The sequence below is a fragment of the Mandrillus leucophaeus genome, unplaced genomic scaffold, assembly GCF_000951045.1.
Source record: "Mandrillus leucophaeus isolate KB7577 unplaced genomic scaffold, Mleu.le_1.0 Scaffold79, whole genome shotgun sequence".
Taxonomy (NCBI): Eukaryota; Metazoa; Chordata; class Mammalia; order Primates; family Cercopithecidae; genus Mandrillus; species Mandrillus leucophaeus.
In genome coordinates this window covers 4,092,263-4,115,063 of record NW_012108585.1, presented here as the reverse complement: position 1 = coordinate 4,115,063, position 22,801 = coordinate 4,092,263, and the positions used below count along the sequence as shown (strand labels likewise).

General features: G+C 47.0%; 1 protein-coding gene across 1 annotated transcript in view; it reads left to right on the top strand.

Annotated features, from left to right (window-relative positions):
• The window catches only part of CRACR2A (calcium release activated channel regulator 2A), a 140,012-nt gene that overhangs the window by 88,388 nt on the left and 28,823 nt on the right, over positions 1–22,801 (top strand). Inside the window, exons 8-12 of the mRNA XM_011967175.1 lie at positions 7,215–7,305; positions 10,522–10,617; positions 12,515–12,702; positions 18,188–18,259; positions 22,155–22,200. Coding sequence (XP_011822565.1) covers positions 7,215–7,305; positions 10,522–10,617; positions 12,515–12,702; positions 18,188–18,259; positions 22,155–22,200 — 493 coding nt within the window. The remainder of the gene's footprint in view (positions 1–7,214; positions 7,306–10,521; positions 10,618–12,514; positions 12,703–18,187; positions 18,260–22,154; positions 22,201–22,801) is intronic.

The window sequence follows — 22,801 nt, the reverse complement described above, 5'->3', positions numbered from 1 at the left end:
TGAAATGTACCTAAATTGTGGAGAAATGCCATTTCCTCTCTCCAAGGCCAAGCCTACAGTTTCATTTACCACTGGCAGAAACTACATTTTTCTTGGAATGATTTCAGCACACGCCTGCCTACAACCTAGGCTGGGGAATGGACGACTTTCTAAGACCCTCTGAAATCCCAACAGATTTTATTTAAAAGGGAGGACAAAGGAGAGGAGAAGCACGAAGAAAATCTTTTGACCAAGCAGTATTCCACAGCAGGAAGGCCTTGGCCTATGTGCTGTTAGCTGGAGCTCCAGTGATGTTGAGTATTAATGCTTCGCTCTGGCGTAGCACCTTAACTCTCAGTGTGCACAGCACTTTGTGAAGGTTAATTAATTTTCACAGTTCCTGTGGGAGGCTGGCAGGATAAGTTAATGCTAACTACATCTCACCTTCTAGTTCCCTGCAAATTATCTGTAAAGGCCTCTCAGAAGCTACGCTTTGTATTTACATTAGAATCATGAATTCTTCACCTCTACATCCTTCTCACACATCCCATCCTCCTCCCATCCTTAACTCCCCAGTAACCCAGCACCAGACGTACACGTGAGCGTGCGCGCGCGCGCGCACACACACACACACACATCCTTTAGAGAGGGACATTTGCCAGAACCAGACATCTCGGATGAAGATGTTTAATCCCCTGAGCTGGACCTGGGTTTTCATCTGGGTTTTCAGTAGGACTCATTCATTCCGGTCCATCACTGCCCGTATGGCATCCGCAGTATCTCACTATTACTCTCTCCCCTCTGCTGTTGAAAATCTCCCTATTCTGAACTCACCTCTTCTTAGCTTTTCCCCTGAGAACTCCACCATCCTCCCCACCACCAGAGCGGACAGCTTCCTTCACTTCCCCCTAGCAGGGCTCTGAGGTCACAGGATGACCGTCAGACAGAACCTAGGAGGGTTCTTTTGGGTCTACCTCATGGTGCATGGCTTCTTCTGTCTGTTCCTTTCCTCCCTGCCACTACAGCATTGGGCTCGATATTCTTAGATGCTAAATTATACAGAGAGTATAACTTCAATCTAAAGTATTTTGCCCAGGGTCATACTGTAAGAAGGGCTTAATCAACACTTTTCAGTGGAATGTATGGACGTCTCTTTCCACATTTAGTCTTCTCTATTGAGCCTCCTCAGGTTTTATCCACCCCTGTGTCTTCTATCCCCAACTGCTTCACCATTCCTGCCCACATTTCTTCACACCACATACACCAAGCTGGCACTTGATCCTCCACCCCCCAGTTTCTACTTGACCCTTGGCTGACAGCTATAGAGCAGTGACTCTCAAATGGGGTCCTTGGCCTCTGGAGAATCAGAAAACTCATTTAATTAGAATTTATTAAATACATCTTATGGTGTTAGACACGTCCACACGCATTATCTTTTTTAATCTTCACAACTTCTATCTAAAGTAGGTATTACCAACTGATTTTTCAGATATAGAACACTTCAGGCTTACTGAGGTAACGTGACTTATCCAAGGCCAGAAAGTTTGTAAATGTCAGAACCGAGACTTGAACCCAGACCTTTTAATTCTGGATCTAATAAACTTTGAGGCAACCATACGCGTGTCAGCAAAGGGTCTATGACCTAGACTGCCCTGAAACCTGCCGGAAGAACTACCCAGCTATCACAGGGAAACAAAAGGACAGGGAGGATAAATATTAGTGCTCATGACTGTTGCTAACTCTGGCTCCTCCACATATGTGTCCTTCTGTTCCACTGAGAACTCATGTCTCTTGCCCTCACTCCTCTTTCATCTACCTCTTCTTCGTCTCTCCCACATTATGTAACTCAAAATGATTAGGGTCAGATAGTAGAAAATGGGATAATTAAATGGATACCACTTGAGTTCTGGGAGCCAGGTCAAGAGTTTTTTGTTTGTTTGTTTGTTTGTTTTGAGACGGAGTCTCACTCTGTCACCCAGGTTGGAGTGCAGTGGTGGGATCTTGGTGTACTGCAACCTCCACCTTCTGGGCTCAAGTGATTCTCCTGCTTCAGCCTCCTGAGTAACTGGGGCTACAGGCGTGTACCACCACACCTGGCTACTTTTTGTATTTTTAGCAGAGAGGGAGTTTCACCATGTTGGTCAGGCTGGTCTTGAACTCCTGACCTCAGGTGATCTGCCCGCCTTGGCCTCCCAAAGTGCTGGGATTACAAGCGTGAGCCCCTGTGCCCAGCCAGAAGGAGTGTTTTGAGAATGGCTAAGAGAAGACAGGTTGAATGGCTATGCCTACATGTCACTAATGAACATCTCAGAGGTCTCTGCTACAGATTGTGGTCCTCATTTTGTCTGACATTTCTCCAATGGCATGAGTAAAGGAAGATAAAAGGGGAATATTTTGAAGTAATGAAAAAAGTTCCATCCATAAAGAAGATACAACATACGTTAAGCTTTATGCGCCAAACAACACAACAGCAAGATACATATGGCAGAAGCTTTTAGAAAAAATAAAGAAAACTTAATAAAATCCAGACTTTAGACTTTAACAAAATTTGCTTCAGATTTGACACATTAGTCAGGCAAAAGTACGTGGAAGATTAAAGTATGTGAAACCATCAATGAACACACTTTAGAGATGAATATAGAATTGTGTGCGTTACAAATAGAATATATGTCCCTCTCATAGAAGTTGTGCAAAAATTGGTCATGTTTGTGGCTACAGGGGAAAGATAACCAATAGATTCCAAAACCATTTCTTTGTATAATATAATAAAACTAGAAACCAATAGCTTGTACCTTTTTTAATAAACTGCCTTTTAAATAACTCTCAGATACATTAAATGACAAAAACCAACATTATAGATTATTTAGCCTGCATCCTGATTGAAGATTTAAAATGTCAACAAAACTTGGAAAGTCACTGAATACACCACATGACCAACTGAGACCTGTTAGCATAGTGACGGGCTGGAAAGATGGACTAGAACTAGCAAACACAAAATCTAACAGAATTACATTTGAGATGTTGCTCTGTGTTCAAAACGCCAATGGCAGAAGCACAAAGTAGAGGAGATACGATTCAGTAGTACCATCTTTAAAACAAAAATGATCACACAGACCTAAGATTTAGAGATTGTAGTTGGCAAATGGGTTCAGCACACATCCACTGTAATGTGGCTGCCAAGAAAAGTTAATGGGGTTTTAGGCTGTATGAATAGTTATGCAGCATCTGGAACAAGAGAGGAAATAGCTCTAATCTGCACACATCAGACTCATACACTGGACATTCAGTTTGGCACTCCCATAGCTTGAGAAAGATCATTGCAGCCCATTTGAAGAAACATGAAGGGAATTGTAAAGGGATTTGTAAAAAATCCACGTGAGACACAGTTGCAAGAAGTGGAGAGGCTTGACCTGAACCCTTGAAGTCTTGATGCCGTTCTGAAATACATGAAAGGCTTTTATGCAGAAGAGTAAGGTCGTGGAAAGACAGATTTCTGTGAGCCAGAATATCCCAAAGATGAAATAACTACTTAGAGAAACAGCAAGTTCCCTGTCACTGGGTGTATTCTAACCTAGTCTGGGTAAGTACTTGACATGGTATTGTCACAAGATTTTTAACACCGGAGAAACAGGTAGTTAGGTCAGACAGACCTTCCAACTCTGAAGTTCTTTAACTCACATGGTATCTAGTGTTCCCTCAAAATGGTCCATGAGCTTCTGAGTTTGGTACCCAAAATTGTAAATTGAGTTTTTACAGCTTTTTGGCATTAACATTTTGAGTTCAGGCCCTGCGGGTGACATAAATGCCTGCGTGTTTATAATCTAATTGAGACAACACGAACCCAAATGAAACAGTTGTTCAGGACTATTTAAGATTAATTGTTAAATGATCAAATGAAGACATCTGCTGTCATCAGAGTTCAGAGAAGGGGTCATGAGGGTTGGAATAGATGGCAAAATCTTCACAGAGAAGACTTCAAAGTCTGTTTATATGCATTAGGCAATATAAGTGATTTTAGAAATTGTGGCAACAAGGATGTATATGATGAGCAAACATGATGAGTTGTCTCTTTCCCCTGATGGCAGAATGTGGCGAGCCTTGCTGAATGTGACTCACCATATGTGCACATCTTTTTAGTGTCTCTTGCTGCCACTGCCCGCACAGCCACTGCAGGGCTCCTGCGGACACGGGCTCCTGGCTCCTGGCTCCTGCTCACACACAGTCTGGGTCTCTAATGGATTGGTTTGACAGGCACTTTTATTCACTGAGCTATTTCTTCTTCATCTTCCCAATTGCATCAGCCTTTCCAAACCCAGCAGGTCTTTCATCCTTGAAACCAAGACTCTCTTCCCCTTGGGGAGCACTGCCCTTTGCCCTCCACAGCCCGTGATTGTAATGACAACAATAAATCATCCCTTACATTGACTGAGGGCTCTGTGGTTCTGACACTTTCCACATCCACTCTCGTGTGTTTATGACAATGTAGGGAGGAACACAGGGCAGGTACCATCCCAGGATGTGAGGAGGTCAGAGCACTTACCCAAGGTCACACTGAGGAAAGGAGCTGGTTCTGGGATCCGAATGCAAGTCGTCTCATCCCTGCACTGGTTTAGTGACATGACTGGTATGCACAGCACCTTAATGTTCCCCATTCCTGGGATTAGTGTGTTCTAACCCAGTCTTGTCATAGTCGTTCAAGCCTGGAGAGTCTCACAGCAGGCCAGCTTTCCAAAAGCTTGGTTGCATATATGAGTCTGGTTGGGCCCAGGATCTCGGATGCCCACCTGGAATCCCAGCGCTTCTTTGCAGTAGACCTAGCCTTTGTGAGTGAGGGCTAGGAGGAGGCACTCTTCAAACACTGTATCTATCTTCCTGCCAGTTATTTTTTAGTGGCTTGTAAAATAACTTAATTCACATACCAGCAAGCTGGTATGCAAGCATGAAAAACTTAGAGTGTGTTAATTTAATCAAATAAGACATAGATCAAAGTTAATATAGCACACTTAATTATATTATAGAATTAATGCCCTGCATGGTTATTAGAAATAAATGGTAAGCCATTTATATGAATAACTTTATATGAATTGCTTTAGCAGAGCCAAATCAATGTTTAAGTTTCTCTCATCTTACTTTATTAGTTTTACAGTATTTATATAGCTGGAATCTCTGTCTAGAGTTTTCCTTGATATCATTTACCATCTAGCATCTGAGTTTCTTCAAACACAGGAAGATAATTCCAGGGACCAAGAGAAATCATCTTGCTTTCTGAAAGTTCCTTCAAACTGTATCTGCTTCTGTCACTGAAGTATCAGGGTCAACAGCATGAGCCTTTTTCCTTACTTTTCCTCCAAGATTTTGTTTTAATTCTTATGAGTTAACTCAGAGCAAAAGTAACCATCCCAAACATCAGTCATTTAACAAGAAGAGATTTCTTACTCTTAGCCAAAAAGAGTAAGGGATGCAGGACGTATCCATAAAGACAGGGTCCCGGCTTGCGAAGGTCTGGGAGGACTGTCATCTCTTGCTGAGCCCACCGTGGGCCATTATTGTACAGTCGCTCAAAATCAAGTTTCTGGTCTTGGGGGTGCTGCCAAGCAAGGCAACTCCAAGGCTGTGCTCTGTGATGAATGTCCCTGACCATGGAGTCTCACACACTGTTCCTTTGTCTGGGTCAGATCTGTGGTTTCTGTAAAGCAGGAAGGATGCCAATCAAAATGACTCCTGTTCATTGTTCACCTGTGCACATGGTGAAAATGCTCTCCCAACAGGTGGCAGATGAGAAAGGGGCAGAAATTGGGCTGTGGCAAAGCCTTGGACAGCAGAGAAGGTCTGGTCCTGGATTGGAGGCCCAAGTGGACATGGGAGGTAGGGGTTAAAATGATGGAGGGCTCAGAGGAATAAATATATTCCCATCCTTTATATTCAGTTCAGAAATCTTCCTAGTACTTCTTAAAATTGAGAACTTCAATTATTGAAGTCTCTTAAATAAAGGGCACAGCGGGCTTGCCATCATTTAAGTTTAGAATGGCAGGGGCCAAATGTGTGTGTGTGTGTGCGTGTGTGTGTGTGTGTCTGTTGCATGTTCAGAACAGGTCTTGAGAGCCACATGAGCCTGTTCACAGAGCCTGGAGTTTCCTGAACAGGATAGGGAGAGGATCGGGAGTAGGGGCCACAAAGAGGGTCTTTCACTGCATGGTCAGCAAAAAAGGCATGAAAATGCAACTACCTGGGAAAGTCAGTAATTCAGTGTGATAACTCCCAGTTTCAGTTCCAATGCTAATACCAGATCTTTCCTGTTTGAATTTGGAGGGGCATTAGAAGTTGGATGTATCATGGGGAGAGGGAGAAACAGAAAAGGGTCGTCCCTGGGGATGACCTACAAACCTTGTTCCCATAGCTGCGTTTGTCTTCATCTCCCTATAGGAGCAGAGTGCCTAGGTACTCACTTTCTGGGTGGGGAGAGGAAAGAGTGGGGAGAGGATGCTGAGAAGAAGAGTGGGGATGAGGACATCTCATTGTCATCGCCATCCTCCAACCAGCCTCGCCTGTCTCGCACTGTCTGCTTGTGCCCTGGAGCCTGAGATGGCACGGGCACTAGACATCGTGCCTTTTGCTTTGTGGTGGGGGGTGTGGTAGCTCTTGTTGTCATCATCATGGAATCTCTTGAGAATCTCATGAGAAACATGGATCACACAAACTCAAGCATACAGGGAGAGTCCTCTGAGAGTGCAGTGATAGAGGGTCCGGATGTGGACAGGCAGAGAGAAAGCATGCAGACAGGGGCAAGATAAACCAGGAAACAACAGGAAAGAAACCCACACGATGTAACTTCATATGGTCTATGAGCGTAGGGATCAGCAGAAACAGGGATGATATGTCTGGCAGAGGCCTGTGGGCTTGTGTTGAAATAAAGTACAATAAAGGGAGATGGTCCAGGGAAACTTCACCGAGGAGCACAGGGATCATCTAGGAGTGATGGCTGGGGGATGGGAGGAGGAGAGGCCACGTGAAACCTACCAGTTGTAGGGGCAGGTGCCACAAGGCCTCTGTGGTCTGCATCCCTTGTTGGGTTAGCTGATCCTGAGGGACTGATCTTGTAGCCTTGACCGACCTGACCGCTGCTGTCACCCCCACACCCACAGCTCCAGAGTGGGGGACTGGTGTCTGAGCTCCAGGAGCTGTCACTGTGCGATAGGGGAACCTCAATGCAGACTCTCCTTTTGCCACCTCTTTAGGAAAATTGCTGCTTATGATGAAGAAATCCAGCATCTCTATGAGGAAATGGAACAGCAAATCAAAAGTGAGAAGGAGCAGTTTCTCCTGAAGGTAAGTGTGCACTCCCCAGGCTTGGCTCTGAGGCCAGCTTGACATATCTGCTCTGTCTCCCCCAAGTTTAAGATTGTGGTGCCTCTGTCCATGCACTGTTGATTCCCTCTTTCTCTGCTGTAATTTTTTGTCAAGACATTTATCACCTTCACACAGGACATGTAATATCCTTGTTTATTTTCATTGAGTGTCTATCTTCTCCTGCTAACATATAAGTTGCAAAAGAGCAGAGATTTTTATCTTTTATTAACTAAGGTATCCTCAGCACATAGACAATGCCTGGAACATACCAGGTGCTCAACAAATATTTGTTAAATGAATGAATGAATGAATAAGTGAATGAATGAAAGGATGGAGGTTCATGCTTTCCCTGTTAAATTTGATCTGACATTGACTGTTCCTAGAATTATATGGCAGGCCCGCCCAAATGCACCAGCCCAGTTCACCCTGTGCCCAGCAGCTCTCCTAAGTGGACAAGCGTTAGAGCCTGTGCTACCCATCCTTTACCTTTAGGCACATGGAAAATTTCATAGCCAAGAAAAAACAAATCAATCCTGCCTTCCACAGATACCGTGGAGGAAATGGATAACTCCCTTCCCTCTTCCTGGTCTGACCCTTATCAGCCCCTTCCCAAGCCCTGCCATTTGTCTCAAGAAGTCAGGATTGGCAAAATCCTCTTCTTTGCCAAGGTAAGCAGGATCCTTCTGGAAACATGTTCATAAAACTAAATTTAAAAAAAAAAAAAGGCCACTGCACTCCAGCCTGGGCGAGAGAGCGAGACTCCGTCTCAAAAAAAAAAAAAAAAAAAAAGCTTCAGAGAACTCTCTAGTACCCATTTTGGGGCTATCTACTTGGTGGGTTCTCAGCAGAAAAGAGTTTGATCTTAGATGGCAGCTTCTCTTGCCGCTCAGCACTAAGCCTGACTGTTATCACAACCCCTTCTCTTGAACCAATTTTAAGTTTTATGCTGCCTCAGATTATCAACACCACTGCTCCGTTTATTATCACGGATGTCATTCCAACTGAGAGGGAATCGGAATGCTTTGCAAGAAAATCTGGTCATGTCCTCCAATTAGCGCCCTCTGGAGGCTTGTCAGCATTTCCAGGCCTCCTCCCTCTTGTAGAGCCTGAAAGCATTCTGGCTGCTCCTGCCCCTCAACCTGGTTGATGGCAGACAGAACTCACACACTTCTCACCAGCAGACCCCAAAATCGTTTCTGAGAACAGCAGCTCCCCACCCCACCTCCCTACCATAGGACAGTCACCCTCTTTATCCCAAATGACACCCTGCACAGAGAGGCTGAGCTCCATGGGGCATCTTGTCCCCTCTGCCCGGGCCATGACTACAGGTCAGAGGTCCTAGCTAAAGGAAAAGACGTGATTTCAGAAGCAAATGCTGGGCCAGGGCATGGGGGATGGGCAAGGGCAGAGGTCACAGGAAAAAAATTCAAGGACAAGTTTGTGTCACTGCAGGTGATCCAGCCTCCCTGTCCCCTTCTGCTCCCTCCTTCTCCCCCCTTGACACCAAATGCCTTTAAAGCTCAGTGCTTAGATTTATGCCTTTTGCATGAACATGGAAACTGCTCAGATGTTTTTGCAGCACTATTAAGCCATTAGATACAAAGGCTTTTGCCTGGCGATAGATCAAGGATAGTGGTGCTACAGTTTCTGACATCACGGAAAAGGTTGAACCCTCGGACCAGAATTTGGGTCCTGGCTTGACACGTATCAGTTTGTCTGACCATGAAGGAAGTACCTAATCACTTGCACCTTCCAACCCCAGGATGTGATGCCAGACCACCTCAACGCTCTGTCCTGGTGCATTGTGAGGATGCTCTGTAGGCCCATTGGGGGTGCAGCCACATCATCACGGGGATCCTGGAGCCTCTCGCCGCTCCCAGCATTTTTCACGGGGAGCAGCAGCCAAGCTGAAGGAGGCAGATTCTCTGGGGCTGATTCTCTGGAAGCAAATGTTGGGAGCAGGTGCTGTCTGGTCAGATCGTACCTCTGCCATTCATGTGGTTAACGTGAGGATAATCACAGGCTGTCCCTGTGGTTCTTCTGCCCATTTACCTGCCTAAAAATGGGCAGAAGAACCTGGTCACATCAACAGAGGATGCACAAGGAAACACCCTGAGCCTTTGAGTGGAGGTGTCCAAAGGCCTCTGGCCCGAGGGGGCCGTGCTCCACCACCGTGCTGCGGCCGCTGTCCTGCCAGGACACGCGTCTAGTGCAGCATCCCACGCTGTCCTCCTTGGGAGAGAGTCCTTCCGTATCTCAGGAACCCCAGGGGGCTCCGGTAGTGAGTTATATGGCAGTTACAATGGTTTCTTCTCTTCCTGCACATTTTGTGCCTCCATTCCGCCTTCAGGCAAGTGCAGTGCTGCAGATGGCATGGGTATTTTTGTTTCTATTCTGTGAACAAACAGTGATCCAGAAGAATGAAGCAAGTTAGTTGGGTGAAGCCGGGGCCAGAACCCAAGTTGTGTCCCGCTCGGCTCAGGGCCCTTACACCACAGATCTGGCTCTGCTGAGAGCATCAGGCACCCGACGGCCCACACACTTTCCTCCCCATCCCACAGCCAGGCCGCTTCTCACCTGCTTCAACACCTCTCTCTGGGGAAAGCCCAGCCTAGGGAAGGAGCAGATATTAAAACATCCTGAGGAGCAGGGCCCGGGAGACTTCAATCACAGTGGGAAAATATGAACACTTAGACCCTCAAGAGGAACAGGTAATGGCCCTGTGTTTCCAGAGTGAGGCCAATTTAAGGGATCCGATGCCAGTGCCCAACCTCGAACAGAGTATCCAGGTCGGAAGGCGTCCGAGGGGTCATCTGCCTCCCCCAGTTTGCACATGAGGAGACCAAGGCCTGATGTTTGAACTCAGGCCCCAACTCTCCCCGTTCAGTATCCCACCGTTGGCTGACACTGCTCCTTTTTTTGGTAGAGAGGAGGGGGGCGGTGCACAGCCACTGGACATGGCCATGCTTGCTGGGAGTTTGCATCCTGCCTCACTAAGTGCTTGCACTCTCTCTGTCTCATTTGGTCCTCCCTGATGGGGCAGGCAGGTTACCAGAGCCCTGCAGTGCTGTGGGAAAAGCCCCGTGGTCTAATAGGATGGGTTTTGATGTTGAGTAGGTTCAAGGTGGGAAAAGAAATCTATAACCCAGGGATGCTACATTTGGGTCCTGTGTATCCCTCTTTCTGGCTTGGCAGGACACAGAGAGGTTTCAAGCCCGCAGTCAAGAGCTGGAACAGAAACTGTTATGTAAGGAGCAGGAGCTGGAGCAGCTCACCCAGAAGCAGAAAAGGGTATGTTGCTGTCATGGCCTCAGAGTACCTGGCTCTTCTCTCCATCCTTTCCTCTGCCTCTTGCCCACCTTCCCTGCCATTCACTTAAGGACTTTTGATTTTTTTTAACCTGAGAAGAACGATTTAGTTGTACAAAAGATAGCATTTACAATCACAGGTGATCCCAAGATAAAACCTTTACTTCTCCAATACCAGGTGTTTAACTTGGAAAAGTTGCCAAGCATTCCCCCATGAGGTATCTGCAGACATGTTCCTATAATTATACCCAGGAGCCACAAGAATGCCAAAACTGGAATTTGTTTCCTGCCTCCTGTATAAGAAAAGAGGGGAATGCCGAGGTACAAGAGACATTGTCTACCACGATATTTGGCGGGAGGCCACAGATAAGTTTCTTCCCTCCAGAATGGTCATGGATGCCTCTGCTGGAACAGGCGCTTCCGAAGTCAGCCTGTGTCTTCCCTGGTCGTGTGGTGCCTGGACAGGGTCGTTGGCATCCTTTGTGGCTACTCCCATCCCTGCAGGAAGAATGCAGACACCAGGCACTCGTCTCTGATGTACCTGAGCCTCCAGGAGGCAGGCTGGGTGGTGCGCTCTGCAGGGCAGCGTCTCTATGGCCAGGAGTGCCTGGCTGATGAGCCCAGAAAGACTGACTGCCTAGGCAAGCCTCCTACTTAGCAGCCTCCACTCCTTAGCAAGGGCTCCTGAGGGAGACGGGCTGGCGTGCCACTGGCCTCCTGTTTTGTTGTGCCCGGTGCCGGAAGGAATCCAGCTCTGGACAGACCAGGACACGTTGCTTCCATTTCAATAGAGAGGGTTATTTTTAGCAGCACATTAACATCTACTTGAAGACAGCCCTGCTAAGACAAGAGACTGTTCCACTGCTGCTGCTACCCAAGCTACGAATTTAGGTCTCTTTCCTTCTGCAGCAAGACGATTTCTACTCCGGGAACTGCCAGCTGCCTCCCCGTTTCTCCATCCACAGTTGTACCTTGCTTCTCCTACTCCTTCTCTTCCTCTCTATTGTGCATTGAGTTCCTAGCAATTAGATTTATCCCTCAAATGAATGATTGCCACTCGATGGAATTACTGCATGCTTGCCTGATTACACAGGAGCCTCTTGAGAATCACACCAAATTCCTTGTTGTTACTTCTTCCTCCCCTTACTGGCCACATTCATTAAACTAAATTTATTATGATATATGTACCTTGGTTTGATTCTTCCTCTGGTGAGAGGATTAGAAGCTCTGCACAGCATAATCAACAGCCAAGAAAAGCTGAAGCTATAAAAATGCAAGGTTTTTAGTTACTTTAGAGACATAGAAAAGGTCTATGTTCTGTTTGAACTGTTTTAGTTATTTCCTAAGAATTTTCAGGGCTTCCGGCTACCCTTAAAAGCTTCTCTAGATTAATGGAATTGGAGTTGAGAGGAGAAAAGGGAATATATAGATTTACTATCAGCGTGCGAAATTGGGAAGGATGGTTTTATGAAGCAGGCCATTTAGCTGTTCCCCTTCTCCATCAAGGACCAAGGAAAAGAAATTGGCTTAAAGGACAACAAGACGGATTTAGGTTAGATCTCAAGGCCATTCACACGGACGGACTGTGGAAGTTCCTTTGTTAGTGGTCTTTCTGAGTGGAGCAGTTCCTCCTGGACTATTTAGTGATCCTGTGTGGAGACAGGGGAGAGACAAGATGTGCTCTGAAAGCTCCTTCCTGCCTAGAGGAGTGTGTATGTGTGAACTGAGGCGAGGACAATGCCGATTTAGGCTTGAGGCCGGTGAGGGGTGGCAGTGACGGTTCCTGCCTGCCAAGCGGGGAAAGCAAGGTGAGGCCAGGGCAGGTCCTCCTGAAGATGGTGGTCACTCCTCATTCCCCTCTGCTCCCCATTCCTTTGCAGCTGGAAGGTCAGTGCACAGCCCTGCATCATGACAAGCATGAGACCAAGGCTGAGAATACCAAGCTGAAACTCACCAACCAGGAGCTGGCCCGGGAGCTGGAGCGGACCTCCTGGGAGCTCCAGGATGCTCAGCAGCAGCTGGAAAGCCTTCAGCAAGAGGCCTGCAAACTCCACCAGGAGAAGGAGATGTGAGTCCAGCCTTTGTCCGCTCCTCTGCTGTCCTCCAGCACCACCCCCCCACTATGGGCGTGTCCCCTCGCCGCTCAGAGGCCCTGTCTCCTGGCCTGTGAAGTGTGGATTTGGGCTTGTGGCTCCCTGAGACTCTTCTAACACTCTTCTAGGATTCTGACCCCGTGAAGCAGACCAGTTCTGTGTCCAGCATTGCCTGGGATTGACAAGAAATGTACAGCCCTGTTCTCAGAAAATGCATTCTGTGATTAGAAAGAGATGTTATTACACAAACAAATATGAGGGAGTCTGTGGGCAAATGCTGAGTGAGCAGACAGACCCTAAGTAACTGTCGTCGTGTAGAGACCTGAGAGGCCAAGGGGGACCAGAGGGAGGCAGGAAGGCTTCCGGGATCAGCATATGATCTGACGGAGCATGTGTCACTGTCCTAGACTTGCCTGTCCATCTCTGCCCATTTTTTTCACCATGTTCCTCAGATTCAACTGTGTGGTCCCAGTAGGGAGAAACCCACATCTCTCAGGGCCCGACCTGCCAATGGTGTCCAACCATGGGGGTTAGTTTATAGGCAGAGGCACACCTGAGGCAGAATCAAGCCTGGGTCTGCACCTTAAGCTGGAGGAGTCCCTGAAGAATCAGCCATTTATCTTGTCTTGGTAGTCTTAGGTTTTAGAACACATGTACTCTGAGGCTCAGGGCAGAGGACCCTCCTTTGTTTATTTGTATATTCATTTATCCATAGAGCCAATGACTTCTTCATTTGGCAAACATTTATTCTGCGCTAGGTACCATGCTGGGCATTCAATATATCTCACTTATGTGGATCATTTGACATCCTCTATTTGATCTTTAAATCATCCTGGGCCAGGCGTGGTGGCTCACACCTGTAATCCCAGCACTTTGGGAGGCCGAGGTGGGCAGATCACGAGGTCAGGAGTTCGAGACCAGCCTGACCAACATGATGAAACCCTATCTCTATTAAAAATACAAAAATTAGCCGGGCGTGGTGGTACATGCCTGTAGTCTCAGCTACTCGGGAGGCTGAGGCAGGAGAACGGCTTGAACCTGGGAGGCAGAGGTTACAGTGAGCCGAGATCGTGCCACTGCACTCCAGCCTGGGCGACAGAGCAAGACTCTGTCTCAAAAAAAAAAAAAATCCTGATGTGGCAGGTTCTGCTATTATCGAGGAGGAGACTAAGGTTCAGAGGTTTAAGTAACTATCCCAAGATGCCAAGAGTTAGACACATCTTGCCGATTTTCCCTAGAGAATAACAAGCCTGCAGAAAATATCCTTACAAGAGTCGGACTGGCTATCATTTACTCACACATTCGTTCATGCACTCTTCATTCATTCATTTATTCTGAAAAAAGTAATTGTGTGCCTGATCCTGAAAGGTACCAGGTAGTACCGAAAGTCCGATTTTAGGGAAAAGGGCAGTGCTACGTGCCAGAACTTGTTTTATAGATGTCAACTCCCCTTGTTCAGAAGTGAAGGTGCTCACTCTGGGTGGCTGCTGGCAGGATTTTGGTCCACAGGCCTACGTAAAACTGCTGTGCTGGTGTGACCTCTGTGTGGAATCCTGTACCGTTTGGTGTTAATTGCCTGGGGTAAAAGGAAGGAGACGTGTTTGGGCTGGAAATTTCACCCTAGTAAGATGTCTCCAGTTAAAACAAAACAAAAACAAAGAGCTCCCAAGTAGCTGACTGAAATTAAGCCCCTCCATCCCAATTCTTGGATGGCCAGTTGTGGAAGGACAACATATTTCACTGTGAACAAGCAAAATCAGTTCCTCCTCACTGAGAACAGGTCAACAAGGTACAGGCGTTTAGCTTTACAAACAGAATTAAGGATGCAGGCTCTTAAAATTCAATCAAGCTCTAAAAGCAACAAACATCTGAAGGCACAAGCATTAGAACAGCAAATGGAAATAAACACCCAGTGCTGGAGCGTCACATCACAGCGTGAGGATTCAAAGCTTTCTGAAGTCTTATCTTAATTAACCAAGCCAGAGACACAATCTCTGGAGGCTGGGAATTGAAAAAGAGGGAGGGAGGGAGGATTGGGAGGAAGAGAGAAATATGACTCCAGAACCTTCACAACTTGTATTCAAGAAGCTTGAAGTTTCTTGTGTAGCCGGGGAGCATGCTGGGGCCTGGAGAGCATGTCCCGTCCAGGGAGGCCGGGAGAGCAGTGCAGCGAGAGGCTTGGCTTGTTCTCCATAGAGTAGGGTTGCAGACCGGCAGATGGAGAGGACTTTGATGCTCTGGTTCACCTGGAGGAGTCCCTGAAGAATCAGCCATTTATCTTGTCTTGGTAGTCTTAGGTTTTAGAACACATGTACTCTGAGGCTCAGGGCAGAGGACTCTCCTTTGTTTATTTGTATATTCATTTATCCATAGAGTCAATGACTTCTTCATTTGGAAAATATTTATTCTGTGCTAGGTACCGTGCTGGGCATTCAATATATCTCACTTATGTCGATCATTTGACATCCTCTCATTTGATCTTTAAATCATCCTGGGCCAGGCGCACTGACTCACACTCATTTTATACATGAAGACACTGAGGCTCAGAGAGGTGTAGTGATGGGCCCAAAGCCGCACAGCTAGTTAGTGCTGGATAACAGGGACGGAGCCCGGTTCTCCTGATAGTCCCGGGCTCTCCCACAGGGTCTTGCTGCCTCGTGCTACTGCAGAGCAGCTGGGAGAGGAAAGGGTGGAGCTGGGAGGTAAACAGGCTTAGTCACTGATCAGCAAGAATTCTGAACAGGCAAAATTAATTTTCCTGATCTCTGAAGATGCTCAAGGTAGCGGAAGTAGATTTTAAAATGAGATAAAGAAAGAACTATCAAGCAGAGAGGTAATATAAAGATGAAGGTCAGCTGAGAAGCAGCAACTCTCTGTTTATTTTTTAATTAACTTTTATTTTGAGTAAGTAGTTATGACAAGGCACGCAATTCAAAAGGCACAAAAGGTTATATGCTCAAAAAGAAGTCTGTGTCCCCGACACAGCCCCGATCTGCAGTCATCAGAGCCACTGGTCATGGTTTCCTGTGGATCCTTTCAGAGTATGCTGTATGTATATGCAGGCACAGATACATATATGTGCGTGCACACACGTGCACACGCATGCACACACACACACTTTTCCTTTATAAAACAGTAGCATACTAAGCATACTGTTCTGCATTTACATTTTTCACTTGACAATATGTCTTGTGAAGTGCTCCATAGCTCATCTCTCCCCTAAAACAAAGCCAACAGCAGTTCCCCTAAGGGTAACCATAAACACCTCACCAATTACTACTCCAAACAACAGCAGGTTCTTTCCCTTTCAGTTTACATATTACCCATGTACACACTTTTAGAACCTCTAGGTTAGAAGGACTTTAGAGGTCATTCAGTCAAATATCTAAGTGTCTTTTTTTCCAGAAGTGCCTTTCTTTTGTTGACACAACAATATATTTCTGAATATATGTGTGTATATATGGATGTACAAATATCCAAGCAGATATATGTTTACTAGACAAACAGAACAGTACATGTGTTCACATGTATTTCTAATACAAATGTGTGTATATATAGCCCTGATGGTCACTGGTGCTGTGTATGCAGAGCCAGAGAAGACTTAGAATTTGGGAACTGGCTATTTGGTAAAATACTCTGTGAGAACCCAGACCTTAAGTCCCTGGTGAATGATTTTCCTGAGCAGAGGAAAAGCTGTGAGCTCCTGGCCACCCCTGGAGAGAGGCAGGACACAGGGTGGGGTGGGGGGACCCTAAAGTACAGCACCAGGATCTTCAGCTCCCAGGGCCCGGAGTCGGGAGCAGGCAGCTCTGCTCACAGAGCGCTCATCAGAGCAGAGTCCCGGACAGGGGTTTAGAGACCCAGTTTGGATGATGGGAAATACATTGTTTTTCTTCAAGTTGAAATTAAATATAATCGGTAATAAAATGTCAAGAATTTGCATCTCTGCAGGAGCCAGAGAAGGTTTGTTGCTTAATTGGAATTGTCTGAGTTGAACTTAGAATTTCATTCAGCCTCTTATTGCTGTAAATTGACTTTACAATTATTCTATAAAATGGGGAAAAGAGAAACATCATGCTGAAGGAATCAGGTTATTAGGAGCTTGGCAGGAGAGTCCTGTGGACAAGCATGTTGGTGCTGTTTCTGCCAGCTCAGTAATGAGATGGATGGGGTGGCAGAGGGGTCCTTGCCCAGCCCAGTGTATGCACAGCCTGGCAGCCCTGACAGCCCATGGGAAGTGACGCCTGTATCAACTTGCAAGATGCTTCCTACGTGAAAAGCTGTGCTGCAGTTTGGAAACGTGGAACTATAGACCCTTGTAGTAAGATCGGAGAGCAGTTAAAAATTGTCTAAAGCATGGTATAGAACAGAGAAGGAAAAATGAAGACAGAATTGTGAAGTTAAGCCAGTTTCCCAATATCACCCAATTTCTTATTTTTTTCCTTTCCTTTCTTCCCTGAGTGAGGCTGAAGAACTCCCCCATTACCCCATCCTTCTTTCCTCTTTTATTCTTCCTTCTTTTCCTCCTTCCTTCATCCTTTCCTTCCTGTCTTCCTCCTTCCCTCCCTTTCTTCCTTCTTTGCTCCCCCTCACCTCTTTTACTCTCTTTTCTTTCTTCCTCCACCTATTTGCTGATTACACCTCCACGCCAGGCGCTGTGTCCAGGATATCAATGTCAGCAAACCAGACACAGCCCTTACCTCCCCACCTGAGTTGCCCTCTAGTTGCCCTGATTCACAGCCTCCCTGCTTCTCTCTCCCCTTCCTCACAACTCCTGTTACAATTAACACGTTTGCACAGTGATATACATGGTTATAATAGATACATTCAATTCTGCATTACAGCTGGATCATAAGTCAGAGAAATGAAGGCCCAATAGTGAAAAGTCCAGATATCTGGGGACTTTGGGAGGAAGGTGGGAAAGAAAAGGTGGTTCTTCCAGAGCTCCTAAAAACATACCGCGCCAGCCTCTGGGTGGGGCGAGAATGGGAGGGAAGGTAATACAAATTCTGCTCTCACCCTTCAAGATCTGGCTGGAGAAGAATATTGATTCTAATTCCCTGAAGTCTGGATAGGATAGGGCAGTTTGGAGCCTGGACAGACTCTTTAGTGACCATCCAGCCTATTCATAGGTGGCACGTGAAGTGGCTGTGGAATGAGCTGGGTCTGGGGGTAGGAGGGGACCCTGGTTCAGTCACGGATTGTCTGTGTGAACTGCAGAGATTCAGCAGACTTCTCTGATGGTCACAGTCTATAAATTGAGGGTAAGTTCACCTCCCAAACTGGACACATGCAATGCCCAAAGCACTTGCAAACCACAGGAGCTCTCCAAGGGAAGGCCACGTTCCTCCAACGCCCTCCGTCCCCGGCGCGGCATCGCCTGCCAGTCTCCAGCATGAGGGGTCTGGGCATCCGGCTTCCACCTGGGAGCTCACCGCAGTGTGTTTGCCTCCTCCTCAGGGAAGTGTACCGTGTGACCGAGAGTCTACAGCGCGAGAAGGCCGGGCTCCTCAAGCAGCTGGATTTCCTAAGGTGCGTCGGTGGGCACTGGCCTGTGCTGAGAGCACCTTCCAGAAGCCTGGGGTCAGAAGGACCAGTCTGAGGGTCATCCTTGCCTACGTGCTAGAAAAATATGCCTGCGGAGAGCGCCCTCATTCCCTTGGTCCCCAACGCAGTGTTTGGACCACTGAGTAGCCACTGTGTTATGTGTGGTCCATTTACACGTGCGCCCATATCCAGTGTATTCCTCCTGGTGGAGCGGCTCCGCCCCACTCTTCTGAGTCCCTCACAGGACCATGCTTGGTACAGGATCACCTGGGAGCAGAGCTGGGTTTATTGAGCATTTAATCTATGCCAGAAATATTATCTCTTTCATCTTCAGCAAAACTGTTAGGTGAGTAGGGTGGTTAATTCACAGGAATTAACTGATGGGGAAGTTGATATTCGAGGAATGAGGTGATTTACCACAGGCAACGCAGCTCCTCGCTGATAGGGCCAGAATGGAAATCTGTAACTTGGCTGTGTTCTGTTCGTGTTTGTTGAATGAGTAAATGAATCGCAAACAGAGCACCAAGAAAAAGCTTCCTCAGCCTTCAGAGACCCCCCAGCAATAAACTCAAAGTCGACGGGTCTGGAATGTGCACCACCCTCCCCTCCTCAGAAACACAAACCTGTGCGGGGAAAGATGGAAGTTTTGGTGCTGCCCGTGATGTTTGTAAGTCGCTGCCGGCTGGGCACCTCTGGGGGAATGGTGAGGAAACAGAAGGACTTTGGGTTCTGATTTTTGAAGTGCAAGTGGTTTTGAATCACTTCCCAGTTATGTTATGAAGGTTTTTGTTTTTGTGAAAGCAAGGGATGCTCACTCTGTCTGGCATCTATGATGCTACCAAATGGAAAAGTGCTTCAACCTGAATGCGTTGCAGATCGACTGTGCTCAATACATGATTCGGTCAGGCCTCCAGAGCCAGGGAACACGCAGGGGGGTTCTTAGGTGACCAAGTTGTGATCCATTTGCGAGAAGGTCTTGATTCTCAGGAAGGCTTGAGTAAAAGGAAGAGAACAAAATGGATAAGGACAAGTTTGGGGTCTTCTTTTTCTATCGCATTGAGGAAAAAATGAAAGGGTAGATTCAAAGAGAATGCGCAGGGGAGAATGCCAAGGCAGCTCTCTACAAATACGTACGGGTCTTTTTAATGGAGGCTAGCATTTGTGCAGAATCACAAAGGGACCTTCCTGTGCCATCGATCCAGGGTTACCAAGCTTAAGTCCCGCTGGCTAATGAAAGCTGAGAGCTGGAGGGAAGGCATCATGGCACATCTCTCCCTCACAGTGAAACCACCAGGAATCAAGGGAGAGAGAATGCTGCAGTGGGCGTGGGGGATAGCGGGAATATCGGGGGAGGGCAGGGGTGGGATGGTGGTGGAATCAGGACGACAGCTGGGGTATGACGGGGTGAGAAGGGCTGCCATCCGAAGGACGGTGGGTGCAAACACGAGCAATTTCAGGGCACTTGATTAGGAACAAGCACTTTGAAGCTGGATCTGATTCAAAACCCAGCACTTCCTCTCATTCGCTTGTATGACCTTGGGCAGTTGACTTAACCAATCCGAGTCTTAATTTTCCCATGCCTAGCTTACAGGGTTCTTTTGAGAATAAGATGCTACTTGTGAGTAGGAATTACAGTAGAGCAGCGATGTGAACAAAAGCAGATATGTTTCTTTAAATACTGAGGCTTCTGTGTGGGAATGGCCACATCCACATAAAGCAGGAAGCCACAAAGGAAGAAACAACGCAGCATGCTTTCCAAAAATGGTGGGACTTTCCAGGTCTCCCAAGGTCCTCACTCAGGTGCAAGGGTGCTAACTCACAGCTCCATGCCGAGTGAGGGTCCCTCTGGCATGAGCAGCTCACTTTGCCATTCTCAGGACTTGTAAAATAACCTCCATGTCCCTCCTGACTTGTTCTGAAGGCCCTGGCTGTGTGCCTGCCTGCTCACCTCATGCAGGTAACTGAAAACCACCCTGGCACATTCCTAATGTTTTCTGTAAGACTGGCGGAATTGGAAGTCAGTCGCCCTGGTGGTGACTCCTCAGGCCCCACCTAAAATCTCTTTCTATAGTGTACAACACACTTAGCAGAGCGCCTGGCCCACAGTCAGTGCCCCCATAAATGGCAGCGTTGTGATGATTAGGGCCTAACCATGGCTGTGCCCTCCCTTTCCCTTCAGAAGTGTAGGTTTGTTCAGAGGCCGCTGGCCAGAGAGTCATAGAATCACAAAACTGTTAAGCACTTTGAAGTCATCTGGCCTGCCCTCTCCACCTCTTGTGTTAATGGATGAAGTTCCCAGTTGTGAACCCCAAGTGCATTCCGCCGTCGCACAGCAGACCCAGTCAACTCACTTACCCAACTGCTCCTACTTTAAGTCCTGGAGAAAAGACTCCTCCTTTTCCATCCTCACGCTTGCTCCTGTTTCACAGCTGGAACCATTCGATAAGAGCTTCCTCCCATGCCTATATCTCTGCCTTCTCCTCTGTTACAGTGGATGTACTCCCCATGCTCATCACAGAGGCCACCCCCAACCCCTGTGCCCAACTCACACTCTAGAATCAGAGTCCGTCCCTTCCCGGCTCCTCAAGGACTATTCCAGCGTTAGTTCTTTCTCTCCTCCATTGTCAGTTTTATCTCTTTTGAAGATACCTACAAAGGTACTCTAATTTTCTTATCTAACATCTCTTGTCCTCACTTCCCCACCCAGCTACTTGCCATTTATTCAACCCCTTTACAACGAAATGTTCAGAAGAGTTGTTCACATTCACTGTCTCCACTCCTTTTCTTCACATTCTCAACCCACCAGTCAGGCCTTTTCCCCCCTGCTGTTCCACAAAAACAGTTCTTACCCCAGTGGCCAGTGACCTCCATGTTACTAAAAATATTCCTCAAGTGTCAGGGCCCCACGCTTGCCCCGGCAGTCTATTCTTAGCACCACATCCAGGGGGATCCTTTGAAAAGTGGAGCCAGATCTTGACATTCCTTTGCCAGCTGCTTCACCCTCACCGCCCCCAGCCCCTTGGCTTCATATCTCATCTGGAGTAAAAATAAAAAGTTCGTACAGTGGCCCACAGGGCTGTGAAGAGGCAGGTCCTGACCACCATCCACTTTTTCTCTGGCTTCATCTCCTAACTACTTACCCTTTGGGCTTTCTACTTCCTCCTTTCTGTTTCTTGCTCACACTAGGTGTATCCCAGCACAAGGCTTTGCCCTAGCCTCTCCTCTGCCTGGAATGCTTCTCCCACTCCTTCAAGGTTCTGCACAAATGCTGTCTTGTCAGTGAGGGCGTCACTGACCACCGTAGTTGAAATACTGCTCCACCCTCTGGCTTCTTTTACTCCACTTTCCCGCTTTATTTTCTCAATAACGGATATCCTTCCACCAAAATACACGTTCTGTGAGGCAGGAAGTTTTTGTTTTGGTCATTGGCGTGACTTTGACGGCTAGAAGAGTGCCTGACATGCAGTGGGTGCTCAGGAGACGTTTGAGTGAACGCGTGCGTGCGTGCATGAATGGATGAATGAATGGTGCACAGAGAGAAAGAAAGAGGGAGCTCAGTGGGAAGCTCCCAGGTGGAGCTGGAATGCTGGGGTCCCCTCTAGAGGTGGTGCCCCTAATAATAGGAGAGGCCATGCATCATCCTGGTGGGCCATGGGTGTCTCAAGGGCATTCAGTCTATCCCCCACGTCGGTGTGTACCTATCTGTACACACAAACTATCCTCTGCCATTAATCACATCCCTGCGGAAGGAGATTCCACAGACTCCCTGGTCTTCCACACCACACCTTCCCCTGCACCCATCTGACTAGCGAATTGGCTGCCGTTGGATCTGTCAACTGCAAACTCCGTGTTTGAATAGATTCCCCTTTACCATCCACAGGGAAAGGAACAAGCACCTTCGGGATGAACGGGACATATGTTTTCAGGTAATTGGCCAGTTCTCCCTTACCTGTGGGGGACCAAGGGCTGTGGTCCACTGGACAGCCAGATCCATGTCGAGACTGGCCCAGCGATGTCCTGACACTTGGGATCTATTTGGCAGGATGATAGCATAAAAACATTTTGCAATTAATAAAAATTCAGGGTGGCCTGCTGGGTAACAGTGCGTTAACAGTAACGCGGTTTCCTCTTGGCACAACAAGACTAAAATATTTGGGAGGGTCGCATATTTCTTGGATGCAGAAATGATAGTTCTATCCATGAGATGGCGCAGTTGAAATGTCATTATCGCTTCTAAACCAAAATGCTCACAGCTTGCTTCTTCATTTAAATTTTTATCTCACTGAAAATTTTCCTTTTTATACTGTCATAGACCACATTAGAAATGTGTATTTCACTGTTTTCATACTTGATTTTATGAACAATTTTTCTCTATCCTATAGGGACCCCTACTCTTCCATACCTGAGTACCATGTCTCTCTCTCTCTCTCTCTCTCTCTCTATATATATATATATATGTAGTATATATATAGTGTGTGTATATAATGTGTGTATGTGTGTGTATATATGTATGTTTTTATATATCTG